At 45.8% G+C, this 19,003-nt stretch overlaps 1 protein-coding gene across 1 annotated transcript in view; it reads right to left on the reverse strand.

Moving 5' to 3' along the window:
* Positions 1 to 18,780, reverse strand: part of TMEM212 (transmembrane protein 212) — a 34,081-nt gene extending 15,301 nt beyond the window's left edge. The window contains exon 1 of the mRNA XM_073578844.1: positions 18,464 to 18,780. Within this exon, the coding sequence (XP_073434945.1) occupies positions 18,464 to 18,622 (159 nt within the window). The 5' untranslated portion in view covers positions 18,623 to 18,780. The remainder of the gene's footprint in view (positions 1 to 18,463) is intronic.
* Between the last annotated feature and the right edge of the window lie 223 nt (positions 18,781 to 19,003).

The following is a 19,003-nucleotide window of genomic DNA, read 5'->3' on the forward strand; positions in this document are numbered from 1 at the left end:
TTTGGCTGATTTTTATGATGTATTTAGTGAGAGCAAGTCTGCGTCTTTGCCTCCTCATAGGAGATATGACTGTGCAATTGAGTTGAGACCTGGGTGTAAACTTCCCAAGGGTCGACTTTTCAATTTATCTGTACCCGAACACGAGGCTATGCGATCTTATATTAAGGAGTCGTTGGAGAAGGGTCATATTAGACCATCCTCTTCGCCCTTAGGTACTGTTTTTTTTTTCAACATGGGTGCGCATGGTCAAGCGTTTGCACGCGTTTGTATGCGTTTTTGTGCACATGTGTTTTTTGTAGTGTGCGCCCAGGTGCACCGGACGCACCCTGTTGCATTTTTTGTGCGTCCAACCTGTGTCAAAAAAACGCATGCGCACAAATGCACACGGAATGCGCAAAAAAAATCACATTACAGTCTATGGGAACGCAGGCGTGCGCATATACATGTGCACGCCAGCGTTTAAAATCGCATGCGTTTTAAGAGTAACATGGCTTAAACCGCATGTGCCTAAAAACTGCAAACGCATGATGTGTTTCTATTGCGCACTAAGTGCAGCGCAAAAAAACGCTAATGTGAAAGTAGCCATAGACAGATGCACACATTCACACTTCACCAAGAACATGCATGTACACATACACATGTCATCACGCACACATACACAGGAGTACACTGAAGTGAGGACTTGAAACTGCATTTAATTACACAGAATCAGTCATACAGAAAATTCTTCTCCTATTTCTGCCTGCCTGACAGATATGTTCCCTAACTGCTCCCCTCCAGCTGAGTTTCAACCATGCATCCCCCCAAACAAGAGGCAAAGAGAAACCTTATCAAAAACCCCCTTTACTTGAATGCCTGCAGCTACTCACACTGTCACATGGGGCAGCCTGCAGCCTCCTCAGCGGTGCGGCACTGTCTGCTTCCTGCTCTCCAATTGGTAAGGGAGCACAGTGAGCTGGAAGAATACAGTACAGCCCCTAGGGACGGCTTCTCCACCAATCAGAGAGCGGGAAAGACATTGCAGCCTTGAGTGACCTCTGCTCCACCAATCAGGATGCTGCTTGTTGAGAAGAGCAGATAAAGGTACAGTGCTGCTTCTAAAGTAATGTGTGGCTGAGTGGCCCAAAGCTGCTGCTAGGAGACCAGCCCAGGGGGCAATTGTCTCTCTGCCCCCCGGCCCAGCCCGCCCCTGGCTGTGGCGCTCAGCTTTCAGCTGTCAGTGACCGCTGTTGGCTCGGAACTGTTACTGTGAGTTTTCCCACAGTGACAGCTTAGGCCTGTTTCACACATCCGTTTGTCACCATCAGTCAAAATCCACCGATTTGCAAAAAAAAACGGATCCGCCATTTATCTTGGCGGATCCGTTTTTTTCCCCATTGACTTTCATTATCGGCGGATTTTGACTGAGGATCGTCCGTTGCATCCGTATTTTTGCGTATCCGCCAAAATTTTGCCGTCCGCTGAGATCACCGAACGGACAATGCAACGTTTTTTTGTTGTCCGGATCCGTATTTTCCTCTTTTGCTACATGTTTAACCCTAAATTCAATCTGGCTGCTGGATAAAAAATCTCTCTCTCTCCCTCCTCCACTCACCGCCTCGTCGCCCGAAATCTCACCGTGACATCACCCGATATCTCGCCTCCACTCACCGCGACATTGCCCGAGATCTCGCCTCCTCTGACCGCTACATCGCCGGTAGTCATTTTTTCTTTTCAGCCGCGCTTCCTTTAAAATTCCGAAATCGGCGGATCTTGGCGCACCAACGGTCCGGTGGCTCCCGTTGGTGTTTCATCGCCCACGGATCCGTTATCCGCCATTTTAGCGGCTGCCAAAGCACAGGAAAAACATAAGTGTGAAACAGGCCTTAAGGACATGATGTGCATAGTAAGTCATGATGCAGGAACTGACACCTGCTCATGACGTATTATACACGTCATTGGTCGTTAAGGAGTTAATTCATATAAAACTGTAGAAGCAGATATTAGATGTGGAGAAGTAAGATATTATAAGTGATAAGCAGATTGTTACGTTGTATAAGTCTACATTTTATAAGTTTTATATTTGACTTCTGGCATCAAACCATAGGTTTCACATAGTTCTTAGAACAGGGTGTGAGATGCACATGTTCTCAATAATAAATCTGATACACTTATAAATCATATGTTTACAGTTCAGTCTATACAGATACAGTATGTCAAGAATGTGCTGATTTACTGTAGAGAGCCATATATGCTGATGTACTGTGCAGAACACCGTAACCTCTTTATCAGTCCACACCAGTCACCCAGGGCACTGCAACCTCTCCTCTTTCACCAGCTGGTATACTGCAGCACTCATGGTCTACAAGCTGCTGAGTTTCTTGACAGAACAACATTAGGATAGATTTATATCAGCTTGGTGGGGCTGAGCTGTAAAGATCCTCTAAAGATGCAACAAAAGTGGTAGCAGGCGGTGTCAGAAGCAGATTATGTCATACTGACAGATAAAATGGCGCAGCATGCAGAGGTATAATTTCTCATGAAATTAATTACAGGAGACTGGGAGGAATCTTTTGGGCCTCATAATTTAAAGGGGTCCATGTTGTGCAATTGCTGTCTGTCTTGTTATGGTTTCATCACAGCTTTAATTCTGGTTTTCTGCTTTCATGGAAAAGGAAATTCAAGTCTCAGATGTAACCACAAAAGTAGGACCAACCAATATTCCTATAACCAAATGTATCTGGCTGAGTAAGAGAGATGCATCTAAATATCACAGGATAAACCAAAGGAAAAAGAAAAATTGTGCTCTAAAATATCTCAAAAATATATCAAATTTATTAAATATAAAATATTTTAACTGATTTTGTTAAAAGAAAACAGAGTAGCTCAATGCGGGGCTAATAATGAACCTACCGAGATTATAAGTATTATATACAGTGGGGGAAAATAAGTATTTGATACACTGCCGATTTTGCACCTTTTCCCACCTACAAAGAATGGAGAGGTCTGTAATTTTTATGGTAGGAAGACTTCAACTGCGAAAGAAAGAGGTTGTTGGCGAAAATCTTGCAATACATGACTCCATCCATCCTCCCTTCAATATGGTGCAGTTGTCCTGTCCCATTTGCAGAAAAGCACCACTGTTTACTAATAGTAATGTTTGAGACTGTGGTCTCAGCTCTCTTCAGCTCATTGACCAGGTTCTCCCATGTAGTTCTGGGCTAATTCCTAACTGTCATGCCCTCAGCCACAGGCCCGGTCTCTGCTGCGCAGGGAGACCGGCGCCTATCTCGCAGCTCCACTGCTACTACTCACCTTGTCTGTGGCTCCAGACAATCAGTGGCTCCTTTCTCTGCTAAGAACCTGCATCCTCTTGGCAGGTCTCCTGGTAATGCTCTTAGGAGACGCTTCCCACTTCCTGCACATACTTAAAACAGCAGGGCACCTGTTCTCTATTAGGGCTGTGATGTTCTGTGCATAAAAGACATCCTCCCTTTGAGGGAGGTGCCTGAACGACGTGTTCATTCTGTGGGATTGCTGCCTTTCACTCAGGCCACACTCTGCTTTGCTCTGCATACTGTAGGCTGTTGCAATATTCTAATATCTCTATCTCCTCAGAATCCTCTGCTGGCAGTTCCCTCTCCTGGATCCTTCTGGACACTCCGGTTTCTACCCCAGACAGACCAAGGCTCTCCTCTTGGAATCATCCAGTTACCATTGCTGGCTAGATCTGCCTTTCTAAGTTTACACAGACCTTCCAGGATTCTCGCTACCTCCTCTATACGGTCTGTATGGGTCGTCCCCCTGGTCCGGGTATCGCAGCATTAAGGTCACCTGGTGTTGCAACGGGGTAGCCCTTGTATAGGGGTACACCTTGGCAGGGCTGGACTGGGATAAAAAAGCAGCCCTACCACACAAACCCCACCAGCCCACAAACTATAACACTCATCAGCCCCGATCAGTGAATTTTTGCTATACTTTGTCGTCCCCTCATCACTCTATTAAAGAAGTTATTTAAAGAGCCACATGATAATGGCGTCACAGTGCGTATGATTGGACCACAGCTCCATTTACATGGTGCTCTTCAAAGCTACGTTTCCTAGGATCATGGGGATCCCAGCGGTCAGATCCACAACAAACAGAAAGTCATCCCCTATCCAAAAGATAGGGGAGAACTTCCGAATTTGGATAACCCTCCATACAGTATTACAGGCACCACATAGTCCTCCATACAGTATTATGGGCACCACATAGTCCTCCATACAGTATTATGGGCACCACATAGTCCTCCATACAGTATTATGGGCACCACATAGTCCTCCATACAGTATTAGGGGCACCATATAGTCCTACATACAGTATTATGGGCATCACATAATGCTCCATACAGTATAATGGCCCCATATATTGCTCCATACAGTACAATGGACCCCACATATTCCTCCATACGGTACAATGAGCCCATATAATGCTCCATACACTATTATGGGCCCCATACATTACTGTATACAGTTTTATGGGCCCCATATAATGGCCCATACAGTATAATGGGCCCTCATACTGTATATTACTTCAAACAGTATAATGGGCCCCATATATTACTTTATACAGTATAATGGGCCCCATATATTACTTCATACAGTACAATGGGCCCCATATAATACTTCTCCCTGTCCCCACTGTTCTGGTCTCCTCAGTGTATTCTGATCCTCTGCACTGCTTGGCATAGACGATTCACTGTAGTGATGTCATTGCACCCTCTGCACTAAGACGTCACAGAGCTCAGACGCAGAGGGAAAGTTGAGAGAGGGAGCATCAGCAGATGGCTCCCTCACTCATCATTGTTTTCAACTGTGTCGGCACTGGCACCGGAGCCCCTACTTACGAGCCCCATAGCATGCCAAGTCCCCGACGGCACTTGCCCGCTTTTGCCGGGTGATGATGTCATCCTTGATATACAGTATGTATCATAATTGAGCACCATCAAATATTAAGCAGTGGGTGAAATGTTTTTAGGACACACATCCTTAAATCAAAGGCATTTATAAAAAGAAAATAATCAGCACACCGATTAAATGATTAAATAAGAGAAAAGTGGAGGACTCTTTATTAGCCCATGTGGTAATATTTCAATTCCATAGCAGAGAAATGATCTGTTATAGATCCAAAACTTTGTCACATGGGCTAATAAAGAGTCCGCCACTTTGCACAATTCATCGGAGTGCTTTTTATTTTCATATATACACACACTTAGAGCAGATACTTATATTTACACCATGTATACAGGACAGGAGGAGTATACACAATGTACACAGCTCCACAATATATACCGTGGTAAGGAATAAGTGGAGCTGTGTATATACTGTATAGTGTAGAGATGGGCCAATGTATATAGTGTGGATTCCACACTATCTAATATATAAAGCTCAATGTGGATGTGTATGCATGTGTGTGTGTGTGTCTGTCCGGTATTGGCATCCGCACCGTCGCAGCTACAGCCACAAAATTTGGCACAGTCATACGTCTGGACCCCGAGAGCGTCATAGGCTATGTTGTAGGGCGAAATTTTAACCCCGCGCGTTCCAATTCACCAAACAATTTTGCCCCTATCTATATAATGGGGGAAAAAGTGTGTATCAAGCCCCACCCCTCATTATGATGTCATAATGGTTGCCATGGCGACGCTAATGTCATCATAGGTTGCAAGCCCTGCCCCTCATTATGATGTCATAATGCTTGTCATGGCGACGCTAATAGGTTGCAATGTTGACGGTTATGTCATAATGGTTGCCATGATGATGTCATAATGGGTATATGGGCACGGGACTATGGGATGGAGGATGTGTGATGGGTATATGGGCACTGGACTATGGGATGGAGGATATGTATGACGGGTATATGGTCACGGGACTATGGGATGTCCAGGATTTTCATCTGCACAGTCGCAGCTACAGCCACAAAATTTGGCACAGTCACACGCCTGGACCCCGAGAGCGTCATAGGCTATGTTGTGAGGCGAAATTTTAACCCCGCGCCTTCCAATTCACCAAACAATTTTGCCCCTATCTACATAATGGGGAAAAAGTGTGTGTGTATCAAGCCCCGCCCCTCATTATGATGACATAATGGTTGCCATCGCGACACTGATGTCATCATAGGTTGCAAGCCCTGCCCCTCATTATGATTTCATAATGGTTGCCATGACGACGCTAATGTCATAATAGGTTGCAATGGCGAAGATGCTGTCACAATGGTTGCCATGGTGATGATAATGTATTAATAGGTTGCAATGGTGACGGTTATGTCATAACGGTTGCCATGGTGATGATGATGTCATAATGGGTATATGGGCATGGGGCTATGAGATGAAGGATGTGTGATGGGTGTATGGGCACTCGACTATGGGATGGCGAATATGTATGATGGGTATATGGACATGGGACTATGGGATGGAGAATACGTATGATGGGTATATAGGCATGGGACTATGGGATGGAGGATATGTATGATGGGTATATGGGCATGGGCCTATGGGATGGTGGATATGTATGATGGGTTTATGGGCATGGGACTATGGGATGGAGGATAATTATAATTTGTTATAACTAACCACAGTTAGTTACTATGCCCGGGCAGTGCCGGGCTCTTCAGCTAGCATACTATATACACAGCAACATACTATATGAACAGCTCTACACTATATACACACAACTCTACATTATAATTGACAGTATTATTGTCAGGAACACTGCACTGAGCTTGCTCACTGAGCCAGTGCGCGTGTCCTGAGTAAAGCGAACTGTGTTCAAAGACACCTGTGGAGCGGGCAGCAGCTGAATAGGTGCGTACTTCAGAACAGCAGGACCTGAAGCACGTGACTGCTGGGGGCGTGGCCTAAACTCCAGAGAGCAAGGAGCTGCAAGAGAACTCCTAGCAGGGTAACTGCGAGACAAAGTTACCAAGGGGCATAGACAGGGAGGATAGTCAGGATGTAGCCAATGAGTCATACACAGAGATAGCTGCAAGGTACAAAAGGGGCGAGCAGAGAGTAGTCAGATAACAGGCAACGAGTCATACACAGAGAGGGTAGCGCAGTACAGAATCAACAGGCAAACTCACAACGGGGAACAGAACCGGGTCAGAACCATATAAACAAGCTATAACAACGAACAGGCACACGGAGGTCACCACACTCGGGCAAAGGCAAAAGTATAACTGACAGGGAATGGAGCTTCCCAGGGGTTTAAGAAGCTCTCCCAGAACCAAAAAGAGGCCACAATCATTAACCTGAGGTGTGCAGGTCAAAACCTGCACTGAGCTCCAGACATTAACCCCTGACGTGCAGCTCAAAAACCTGCACTGGGATCATGACAATTATACTATATTATGTTACATACTGCTGAATATATATCACATTTAGACTACTGTATATACATATGTATATACGGGTGCTGGGGCTGATGTATATACGGGTGCTGGGGCTGATGTATATACGGGTGTTGGGGCTGATGTATATACAGGTGCTGGGGCTGGTGTATATATAGATGCTGACTTAAGGCTGATCAGTGATGTATATACATACAGCCCATATATACATCAGCCTCAAGTCAGCACCAGTATATACATCAGCCCCAGCACCTGTGTATTATACAGGTGCTGATGTATATACTGTTGCTGAGGCTCACGTATATACTGTTGCTGAGGCTTAGGTATAGATAGGTGCTGACTCGAGGCTGATGTATATACAGTGTACAGTGTATATAGTGTACATCAGCCATTTTGGGCACAGTGGCTGGTACTGAGGAAAGGAAAGAAAGAAAGAGAATAGAGAGAGAGAGAGAAAGAAAGAAAAAAAGAAAGATTAGAGAGAGAAAGAAGGAAAGAACGGAGAGAGAAAGAAACAGAGATAAAGAAATATTCTATAAAGATACTATAGCAGCCCGGCTCCCATTGTAGTGCCCATCTGAGCCTCCCGATGCAGGACATATCATGATCCGCTCACATGGCCGGCATCCCCGATTCCAAGGCAATCCCACTGTCCGCGCTGTCGGAGGAGGACACTGTGATCTGAAGCATTCCCTGAAGTGCCTCCATGGTTCCATCACAATCTCCTCCCGAAATTACCTCATTTCCGGTCAGCTTCTAGCACGTCCCTTCCGGTACAACATCACGTGCGAGTTTTAAAGTGCTCCTGAGGGCTCCGCCGTGTACTCCTGTGTCCACGGGAAAAGTAAGCTCCCAGCTGGGACTGTCCCATTGGATACGGGACGGTTGGGAGGTATGAATGCTCCCCACCATACACCTCGTACACGCATGGCTCCACACGCCTCATACACATACGGTTCAGCTTTGTATGCCTCGTACACACATGGCTCCGCTCCGTACACCTCGCGCACACATGGCTCCACTCAGTACACACATGCTCCGCTCCGTAAAACTCGCACACATGCGACTCTGCTCCGTACGCCTTGTACACATGCAGCCACGCTCTGTACACCTTGTACACACATGGCTCCGCTCCATAAACCTTGTACACATGCGGCTTTGCTCCATACACCTCATAAACATGCGGCTCCACTCCATACACACGCAACTCAGCTCCGTACATGCCGCACACATGCGGCTTCATTCCGTACACACCCAGATCTGATCTGCTCCGTAAACACAAGGCTCAGGTCCGTACACTTTGTACACACAGGGCTCCATTCCATACACGGCTCCGCTCCGTAGACCTTGTACACACCTCCGCTCCGTACACCTCGTGCAGCTCCGCTCCGTACACCTCGTACACACGCGGCTCCGCTCCGTACACCTCGCACACACACACGGCTCTGCTACATCCACCCTGTAAACCCTTCCTGACCCCATACAAACTTCCCTCATCCAGCACCATGACAACCAGCACAGCAGACTCCGGCAGAGACCAAGAGGCAGGGATGTGCGCACAGGACCTGTGATGAGGTCACAGGAGGGGAGGAGTCAGGGGTCACATGATCAGGGGTCTGGACAGAGGATCCTGATCATGGGACCCCCGGACTCCTCCCCTCCTGTGACCTCATCACAGGGCCTGTTCGCAAAGAAGAGAGCAGCCAAGCGATGCTGTGAGTGGCTGCGGTGGGGGGGTCTCTGGAGGGCGAGGATGGGGTGCGTGGGGGGGCGTGGCGGCTTATCTCCCTGCTATAACCGCCATGCCCGCAGAGGGCCAGTGGCATGAAGAACAGCCAGGCCAGTGGCCACATCAGCTGGCAAGAGGCCAGATGAGCAGGCGCTGCCAGCCCGCGGCCCACATGACAGCTCCCAGCGGGAAAATGCCCAGTTGGGCACACTATCAATCCTGGCCTGCACCTTGCCCAGTGCTCCACTACGTGGTTCTGTGTCATGGTCCAGAGAGTTCTTCCCTCAGGCTCCTTTTCCATTTGTTTGCCTCCTTTAATAAACATCCTTGTTTTTTTGAAGCTCATTCTCCTGTCTCTTGTGTATCGGGTATACAGCTACCACTGCACCATCAGTGGTCTAGTGAGTCCAATATACATCTTCACGCCCTGTTGGCGTAACACTAACCTTTCTCTGAATCATCTTTACCTCGTGAGGTGAGATCTTGCATGAAGCCCCAGACCAATGAAAATTGACAGTCGTATTTCATCAAGTTTCTAATTATTGTGGCAACAGTTGTTGACTTCTCACCAAGCTGCTTCCTATTGTCCTACATCCCATTCCAGCCGTGTGCAGGTCTACAATTTTGTCCCTGGTGTCCTTAGACAGCTCTTTGGTCTTGGCCATGGTGGAGAAGTTGGAGTGTGATTGAATGTGTGGACAGATGTCTTTTATACAGGTAACGCATTCAAACAGGTGCAATACATTTCATGAGTGCAGAGTAGGAGGGCTTCTTAAAGAAAAATTAACAGGTCTGTGAGAGTCAAAATTCTTGCTTGTTGGTAGGTGATCAAATACTTATTTCATGCAATAAATGCTATTTAAGTATTTATAAATCATACAATGTGATTTTCTGGATAAAGATTCTGTCTTTCACAGCTGAAGCGTACCTACAATAAAAATGAGAAACCTATCCATACTTTGGAGGTAGGAAAACTTGGAAAATCTGCAGTGTATACTTATTTTTCCCACTCTAGTTAATATGACCACATATCTATTACATTCTGTTAGGTGTGTTAGTCTTGAGCCCCAATGTGTGTTTCACCCAGCTTCGTCAGGCAGCGTGTCCTTACAACGGTGGGTGAAATGGGCGCTGGGGTGTAGAGTTACACACCCATCAGAGTTCCACATCACTATTATGTACGTTTACATCCTACACTCTTTTTACTTGATGTATAATGTTGACCACTAGGGAATGATCTGGGTATACAAACTTTATACTGAATATAGCATTGGTAAGTTTGTTGCCTGACCTTTAATGAGCTATTTGGGTTTTTTTTTAACAAAATCTGTCATATCTACTATATAATTGTCTAATTCTGTCTGTCTAACGGAAATCCCGCGGAGCTGATTAGTTGCGCCATGCTGGCCGCGGCCAATCAGCGCATTCGAGCGACGCAAACCTCCGTCGGGAGTTCTGCAGCGCAAGGGGGGGAGAGAGAGAGAGACTCTAGAATACCTGATGCATTAGAATCGGGTCACCATCTAGTATTTAATAAAGATACTGTATATTTGTGAGATATTTTGTAGCGCTATTTTTCTTTTTCTCTTGGTTAATCTTCAGATATAACCTATAACATTGTATAAGTATGCTAATTGTAGATACTGTATGTATGTCGGACCACCTTCCCACTCAAATACAAATTGTCATCTGAACATTCTAGTATACTTCGAAATGCAAAATCCGAAACATTGGAGCATAGACGATCACATTCCTAAAGAGGGAAACAGATTCTGCAGATGTCCCAAAATGACATTGAATATGCGAAACGCAAATTCTCTCTCCAAGAAAGGCATACGTAGAAGTTCAAGAATGCAAATGATTAAGAATTGCTTAAATAGAGTCTTTCATGACATGAGATGTAATAATCAGTCTTATTTTCGGAACTGACTGCAGGTAAATATTTACATGAGGCGTCTTTTTATCCCAGTGTGTTGTAAATGTGGTTTGTGATAAAGCACATGCAATGGAAAATAAGAATATTTACACCAATGAAAGACAGCCGAAAAAGTTTTGTTATGGCTATTTGAGTGAAAGAATCACAGGACAAACATGAAAGACGGATCTGTTTAGTGGATTAAAGCGCCCCCTAGTGGATGTTACCAAATAGTTATACCTAAATAGGCACTTGACTGACTGTGACCTTTACCACTAACACCAGAGATTGGTGAATGTCAGCTGATTTTATAATAAGGCCGGAGTCACACTGGCGTGGAATACGGGAGAGTGAGAGGCGCTAAAAGCACGCATTAGACACGAACAAATGATTCTCTATGGGGTCACTCGCACCAGGCGTATATTTCTCCTCCGTATCCTACGCTCCGTGCCACTCGCAGCATGCTGCGATTGTCAGCGTACTACGCCCGTAGTACGCCAATGCAAGTCTATGGGTGCGCAAAAAATACGGATTACACACGGAACACACATGTGACCTGCGAGCAATACGCAGGTCTTTTGGCTGGTGAACAGGAAATGGGCCAATCCATCATCAGGAAGTGTAGACATGCAAATGAGCTCAAAAAGCACTCCAGACATCCAGGAAGTACGCCTCCACGGAGTACAGCAGCAGCATGGCGTCCACATATATTAATGTAGAGATGCTCATTGTGCTGGTGCAGGGGCGTACAGAAATATGGGACCCACGCGACGCAAACTATGCGAACCGCACAAGAAAGGAGGCGTCATGGAGGCGCATCTGTCGCCAGAAGTACCATGACTTTGGTGACAGACCACGTGATGAGCAGCATAAAATTCGTAAGTGCAACCATAAAAATATAATTAACGTTAGCGCGCGCTATAAAATGAATCTACAATCAGCCCCCCCCCTTCCTGTGCGTGTACTTTTATTAGCCTCATGAGGCCGTTACATTAGGATGTGACACGTGGCTTCACACAGCCATAATTAGGGGTTAGGCCACAAGCTCCTCATCCTCCTAGCCACTAAAATTAGTTTCAGGGGAGCTAATGAGACCCTGGGTATCGGCCCAATTACATATGCCACCATGGGTAGAACGCACACCCCATAAGGCCCCATGCCTAGACTACTGTTTGAAAATGTGACCTCTCAAATATGTGATTTTGACAATCTTTCCTGTCACATTGCAGTGGAAGATGTGATGAAACGGTGGAGAAGCATCCGGGACCAGTACCGCCGGGAACGCCAGCAGCGGTCCAGGAGTGGGGATGCTGGCCATGTAAAGCGCAAATATATCTACTATGACCGGCTGAACTTCCTGGCCCCAATTCTGGCTCTGAGACCGTAAGTACATACCTCACACCACATGACACAAAAACATTACACAAATACTTTACAGGGACAAAAATATTGATGTATTTTTGCCTCTGTTCTATTTCATAACAGAACTCAATCCAACCTTACGGATCGAGGAACGGCCTCAGAGGCAGAGCCCATTATAGATCCTGTAGGGGATGAGGTGGCTGGCCCATCTTCTCCCCCTACAAGAAGGATGGCTGAAGAGGAGGCATCACCAGAACACACAATGGCTGCCCTACACGACACACCACCAGGACGGTCTGCAGCTGCAACCTCACCCATCCTGGAAGAGATGGGCAACTTGAGCAGCAGCCCAACTGCCCAGATCAGGCCCTCCCCACAGGCTGCTCTAGCATCACGGCGAATAAGAAGAAGGCGCCAGGTCACCATTCAAGAGAGCAGGAGCAATGTGGACACTGGGGTGCTGAATTACTTGTCCAGAGTCACTACAGATGATGGTGAGGAGGCCTATGCACGTAGCCTCACCCTTTATCTCCGTGCCCTTACCCGTGAGGTCAGGCTCCGTATTAGGGGATGTATTCAGATCCTGCTTGATGCAAGCACCCCCCCCAATACCCTATATGAGGTGTTTGAATTTCTGGAGAGGTGGCAGCTCTCACCAAGAAATTTAATGTGCATGAGACCATCCACACAGATGCTTGGTCAAGCAGGGTCTGAACAGCCCCTAATACGTGGGCCAACACCTCAAGCCCTTCCTCCCCCTACCCATCCTTCTATTCCGCAGCCCCAAATGTCTTCCTCAAGCCAACCCCACCAATATGGCCACTTGTACCCACCCAGTGTTGGAGGCTGGTCCCAACCTGGTTGGGGACGATCTGGCTATCTTGGTGGGTATGAGCCACGGGCCTACCATAGCCAACAAGAAGCCCCTCACCATCATCATTACTCTGGCCAGTATCACCAACAGGCCCAGGAGGCTGGACAACAACAGCATCATGGGCAACAGTATGGCCCCACACAGGGCGATAATATTTAAATGCGCTATACTGTTACCTGAAAGGATGAAAATACACTAATCACTTGCTAATGCATAGGAAAGGCGTGCTTGCCTTTAGTTAAGTAGTCAACTTTGTTATTAGCATTCTCTAGTAAACCAATTTGAGGCGACCAGCATTCACAATATCACGCTCTCTCTATGTCTTAACAAGTGAGTTTTGTATTTTCATCCTTTCCAGTATAGCATGCTTAAATATTGTCTGTTCTACAGACAGGTAATATCTGTGTGAAAGATGTGAGGTAGCCTTGCCTGTCATGGTGGAATCATTCTATGATTGGAAAACATTATGAGGAAATGTGAGTGTTATCTTATTGACTTTATTTAGGTGATGGAGCTCACCCTTTGTTGCCTAATCAAGGTTAATGTTACACCAAGTTAAAGAAGGCACAAAGGGTCATTTTGGCCATTGCCAAATTTGTGTTATGGCAAAATTATGTTTGCCTTTAAGCAAAACAAAAAAAAAAGGCAAAACTAAAAATTTGTCTACTCTAGTTAACGTCTCTGTGTGATTTTTCACTATCCCTCACAACATACTAACAGACACCAACCAATGCAAAGAAACACTCATAGAATCATAAAAAGGCTTGAGTAATATATATTTAGACACACTTTTAAAAAAACAAATTATAACATAGACACAGCATTCTCTTGCCAAGAAGTTGCCCCCTCAGGTGAGATAAAGTAATTCGTGAATATATCACGCACTTTGAGGCCAGAGAGCGGTCTATGTTGAGGGATGATAGGTGGTCTCACCCTGCGCACATTGTCCGGCCTACGCACAACACCATCAGAGGAGGAACAATCATGTATCCTGGTAAAGTTATGCAGAACAACACAGGCTTTGACAACTTCATTCACATTTTGCTCACTCAACTGAATGGCAGACTGGAGTACCCGCCATTTGGCACAAAGAATCCCAAAGGAACACTCCACCAGTCGCCTAGCACGTGATAGGCGCAAGTTAAAAATTCTGCGCCTGTGGTCAAGGTTGCGCCGGGGATATGGCCTCATGACATTACGTGATAACTGAAAGGCCTCATCTGCCACAAGGACATAAGGGACTGATTGTTCGGGGGAGCCTGGTAGCTGGCGTGGTGGTGGTAGATCCAACTGGTTGGTGCGTAGCCGCCGACCCATTATGGAAGTATTGAAGACTCTAGAGTCTCCCGTCCTTCCATAGGCCCCAATGTCAACAATTATAAACTTGTATTGAGGGTCTACCAGAGCCAACAATACAACAGAAAAGTATTGCTTATAATTGAAGAATTGGGAGCCTGAGTTCGGCGGCTTACGCACCCTGATATGTTTGCCATCCAGGGCCCCAATACAATTTGGAAACTGGCAGTCCTCCTCAAAGTCCCTTGAAATCCTTAACCAGTCTTCCATCCTGGGCTCGGGTAGGACCACCTGATGGAGTCTTGTCCAGATTTCTGCACATGTAGACCTCACTATGCCTGAAATGGTTGACTTTCCAATGAGAAACTCATGGTGGAGGGCGGCATAAGACAGGCCAGTGGACAGGAAGCTGTAGAACAACAGAAATAGTACAGGTTAGAATGGCTAAAGTAAAAAAAAATCAGTTACATGCCGACCAAACTTGGTAGGAAATGAGAGAGAACAACACACACATATTTGGTGGCACAATGACTAAGTGATAAGCAGTACATATTAGATGTAACATTCTGCTGTGTCAGGTGAAACATATTTTGAGTAAGATGAGGGTATTAAACTTTGTCCAAGAAGGCCAAAAAACATAAATTAACACACACATTATGAACATAGAGAATGTGGTTGTGTAGTACATACCGTATTGTGAGTAGAAGTCGCTCCTCTGCAGATATGGCTTTGCGCATCCTAGTGTCCTGAAAGGTGATCCCAGGGCGCACTGTCTCAGAGGCGATCAAATGTGGAAATGCTCATTCGACAGTACTGGTAAAATTTCTCCGGATGCTCCCGCAGAGACGAATAGAGGCGGTGAAAATGACCTCTTGTGAGTCGTTGCCTCAAAAGTGGATGTACCCACATGCGTCTCCTCCTCCGCGGATCCACTATCACAGGATATGGTTGGCCAAAGCGCCGTGACAAAAGCCAGGTAAAGAGAACCTGCTCGGTTGTATTGAATGTCAGACCCTCTGCCATGCTGCACAAAGAACACCAACACACCTCGTGAAAGCAAGGTGACAAATGTACAGAATGTAGGCAGCCACCTGTTTCTGAGTGTCTAAATAGGGTGCAGGCTAATGATTTAAATTGTTTGCAGGCCTCAAAACCGTTAAATGTCCATTTTGCAAGGCTGCGAGAAAATCTCGCCATACGGATTGCATACGGATTACATACGGATACACACATGCGCAAAATACGCGACCTCACCTTGCTTACGGATGACCTACGGACCACTATTTAGTGGTCATTGATCCGTATTACGCATGTAAAATACGGAGCGTATTTTGCGCAGGTTAGTGTGACTCCAGCCTAAGGGTCAGAAAATGTGTTTAATGTCTCTTGCAGCCAGTATTTTCTAGCATTATTAGAAACAAGAAATCCAGTGCTTATGGATATTATTCATGGCATTATTCTGCTAAGTTACTTTGAGGGTATGTGCACACATTGCGGATTCTGCTGCGGATTTTTCTAAATCCGCAGGTAAAATGATCTGCGTTTTACCTGCGGATTTAGTGAAGATTAACTGCAGATTTTGTGTGGATTTTGCCTTCATTTTTACACCTGCGGATTCCTATAATGGAGCAGGTGTAAAAATGCTGCGGAATCCGCACAAAGAATTAACATGCTGCAGATTCAAAACTGCATCAAATCTGCGATAAAAAATCAGCAGCATGTGCACAGCGTTTTTTATTTTATATTGAATATAATAGTACTGTACATCGCAGGAGAATCTGCTGCGGATCCACAGGGCCAAATCCGCTGCGGATCCGCGGCAGAATCCGCAACGTGTGCACACACCCTGAAAAGGGGGCATGCTGCGGGAATTTTTTTTTCCACCTAGCTTAACTCAATAACTATTCTGTATTCATTAAACAGCAAGCAAAGCGTTGATGAATGAGGGATGCACTAAAGTACTTCTCCACAGTGTATATCAGGGTATAAATGAGCCCAAAACACATGTACCACTTTTTCACACTTACACAAATATATCTGAAAAAGTGGAAGAGACTCAACCCCTTCATTGGCTGCCGATTGCCAACTACAGTTCAAAACCCCAACCATGACTTACAAAGTTATCCGCAACCTGTCTCCTCCACTCATCTGTGACCTAGTCTCCTGGTACTTACCGTATATACTCGTGTATAAGCCGAGATTTTCAGCCCTTTTTTGGGGCTGAAAGTCCCCCTCTCGTCTTATACACAGTCATATACTGGGGGGGGATCGGCGGGGGAGGGGGAGCGGGGGTGTCAGACATCATACTCACCCTTCTCTGCAGCCCCCCTGCTTGTTCCATGTTCTCAGTACCCCCTGTTCTTCCTGCTTCAGCGGTCACGTGGTACCGCTCATTAAACTCATGAATACATGAGTTTAATGAGCGGTACCACGTGACCGCTGAAGCAGGAAGAGCAGCGCCGAGAACAAGGTACAAGCAGGGGGGCTGTGCTGCAGAGACAAGCACCAGGATGGGGGTGAGTATGAAGGGGGGAGGCATATTCACCTGTCCCTGCGCGTCGCTCTGCTGTCTTGTGTCCTCTGCAATGACATTCAGGTCAGAGGGCGCTATCGCGCCCTCTGCCTGCACAGTCACTGCAGAGCCCGCAATGCTGATGAGCAGCGGCCAGCAACGGAGGTGAGTATACAGTTTGGTTTTTTTTGGTAACGGAGGCAGCAGCAGCAACATGATGGGGCCACACACTGTGCAGCAAAACTGGGGCCACTCACTGTGCAGCATAACTAGGGCCACTCACTGTGCACCCTAGGCTTATACGCGAGTCAATAAGTTTTCCCAGTTTTTTGTGATAAAATTAGGGGGGTCGGCTTATACACAGGTCGGCTTATACACAAGTTTATACGGTAAATTCCTATCCTCACAAGATCTCCTTCTCTACTCCCCTATTATACCCTCTTCCCACAATGCATACAAGATTTCTCCAGTTCACCCCCCTACTCTGGAACTCTCTACCTCAACACATCAGACTCTCGCATACCTTGGAAACCTTCAAAAGGAACCTGAAGCCCCACCTCTTCCGACAAGCCTACAACCCGCAGTAACCCTCGTTCCACCACGCCACTGCAAGACCAGCTCTACCCTCACCTACTGTATTCCCACCCATCCCTTGTAGACTGAGGCCTCGAGGGCCGGGTCTTCTCTCCTACTGTACCAGTCGGTGTCTTATATTGTTAATGATTATTGACCTTGCTTTAATTATGTATACTCCTCCTCACATGTAAGGCGCCATGGAAAAAATTGCGCTAAAATAATAATAATAATTTTATAGGAGAGCAGCACACTTAACAAGGATTTCTGAGCCATTTTTACTTGTCAATGAATCTATTGCACGCTACAGTGGGAAGAGATTGTTCATATAATGCACTAGCATTAGTAAATCACTAATATTTGGTTTTTAGCCCGTCCATTGCTGAGCACACCGCGCCACATCAATGTCCATATAGTACATGGCATATGACAAACTCATGTAGACACCTTTTACAATAACTGCGAGACTTGTAATTGACAGCAGTTGTAAAATAAGGAAAGTATATTAAAAGCAACAGGTGGCGTTACACAACTATGGAGAGCTAAAACCAAATGTATCATGCTGAGTAAGTCATGTCAATAAATTTGATGAAGTTTGCACCATTTTTCTCACATGTTCCGACTGAATTTTATTACACTTGATAAATCTTTCCCAACTCCCCATAATATGTCTCATTATCCATACTGATCTGTGAAATACAGTATATTGGCGCTCTATAAAGAACAGGGAGCAAATAAATGAATTTTGACCCATGATAATAAAATTTAAATTCCTAGTGTGAACCTAGCCCAAATATGACATGCAATAAAACCCAGAGTGTGCTTTTGTTCTCTTACCAGTGCTCCATTCCAGATAGGACAAGCAATCCGAGTATTCCAACCAATAAACAATGGATTGTAGCTAAAGACAGGAAAAAATGCTATAACCCCTGAAATAATGCTTAGGGTGCCAAAAGCGGTCAGGATTCCTCCAGTAATCTGATAGAGGCTCGTCATTTTCCATAAAGTGCCGCTTTTCACTGTCAGGCGGGCTGGAACGAATGGTGTTTTCCAAGCACTTTCTGTAAACTTTTGTTTCTTAGAAACTGTAGTCAGGACACAAATCCATTGTATACATGTGTCAGCCCAACCTGCTGGGCTTTTAATTGTTTCCGGATATGCTAGGACATGGGCTCCAACTAAACAAGCTTGTATAGGGATAGCAATGCTATTAACCCCTGGGATATGTGACACATTTTTGTGTCAGTTCCTTTTTCTCTAAAAGAATGTGTTACATCATCTCAGAGCTGTGTGGGGTAAATCATCCACACCAAGAATTTAGTAGGCTGGAATAAAGTCTTTAACACATTCCTGGGTAATTTGAGAATAGGATGCAAA

This window comes from Dendrobates tinctorius, unplaced genomic scaffold (genome assembly GCF_039654945.1).
Source record: "Dendrobates tinctorius isolate UK_male_01 unplaced genomic scaffold, ASM3965494v1 ptg000060l, whole genome shotgun sequence".
Taxonomy (NCBI): Eukaryota; Metazoa; Chordata; class Amphibia; order Anura; family Dendrobatidae; genus Dendrobates; species Dendrobates tinctorius.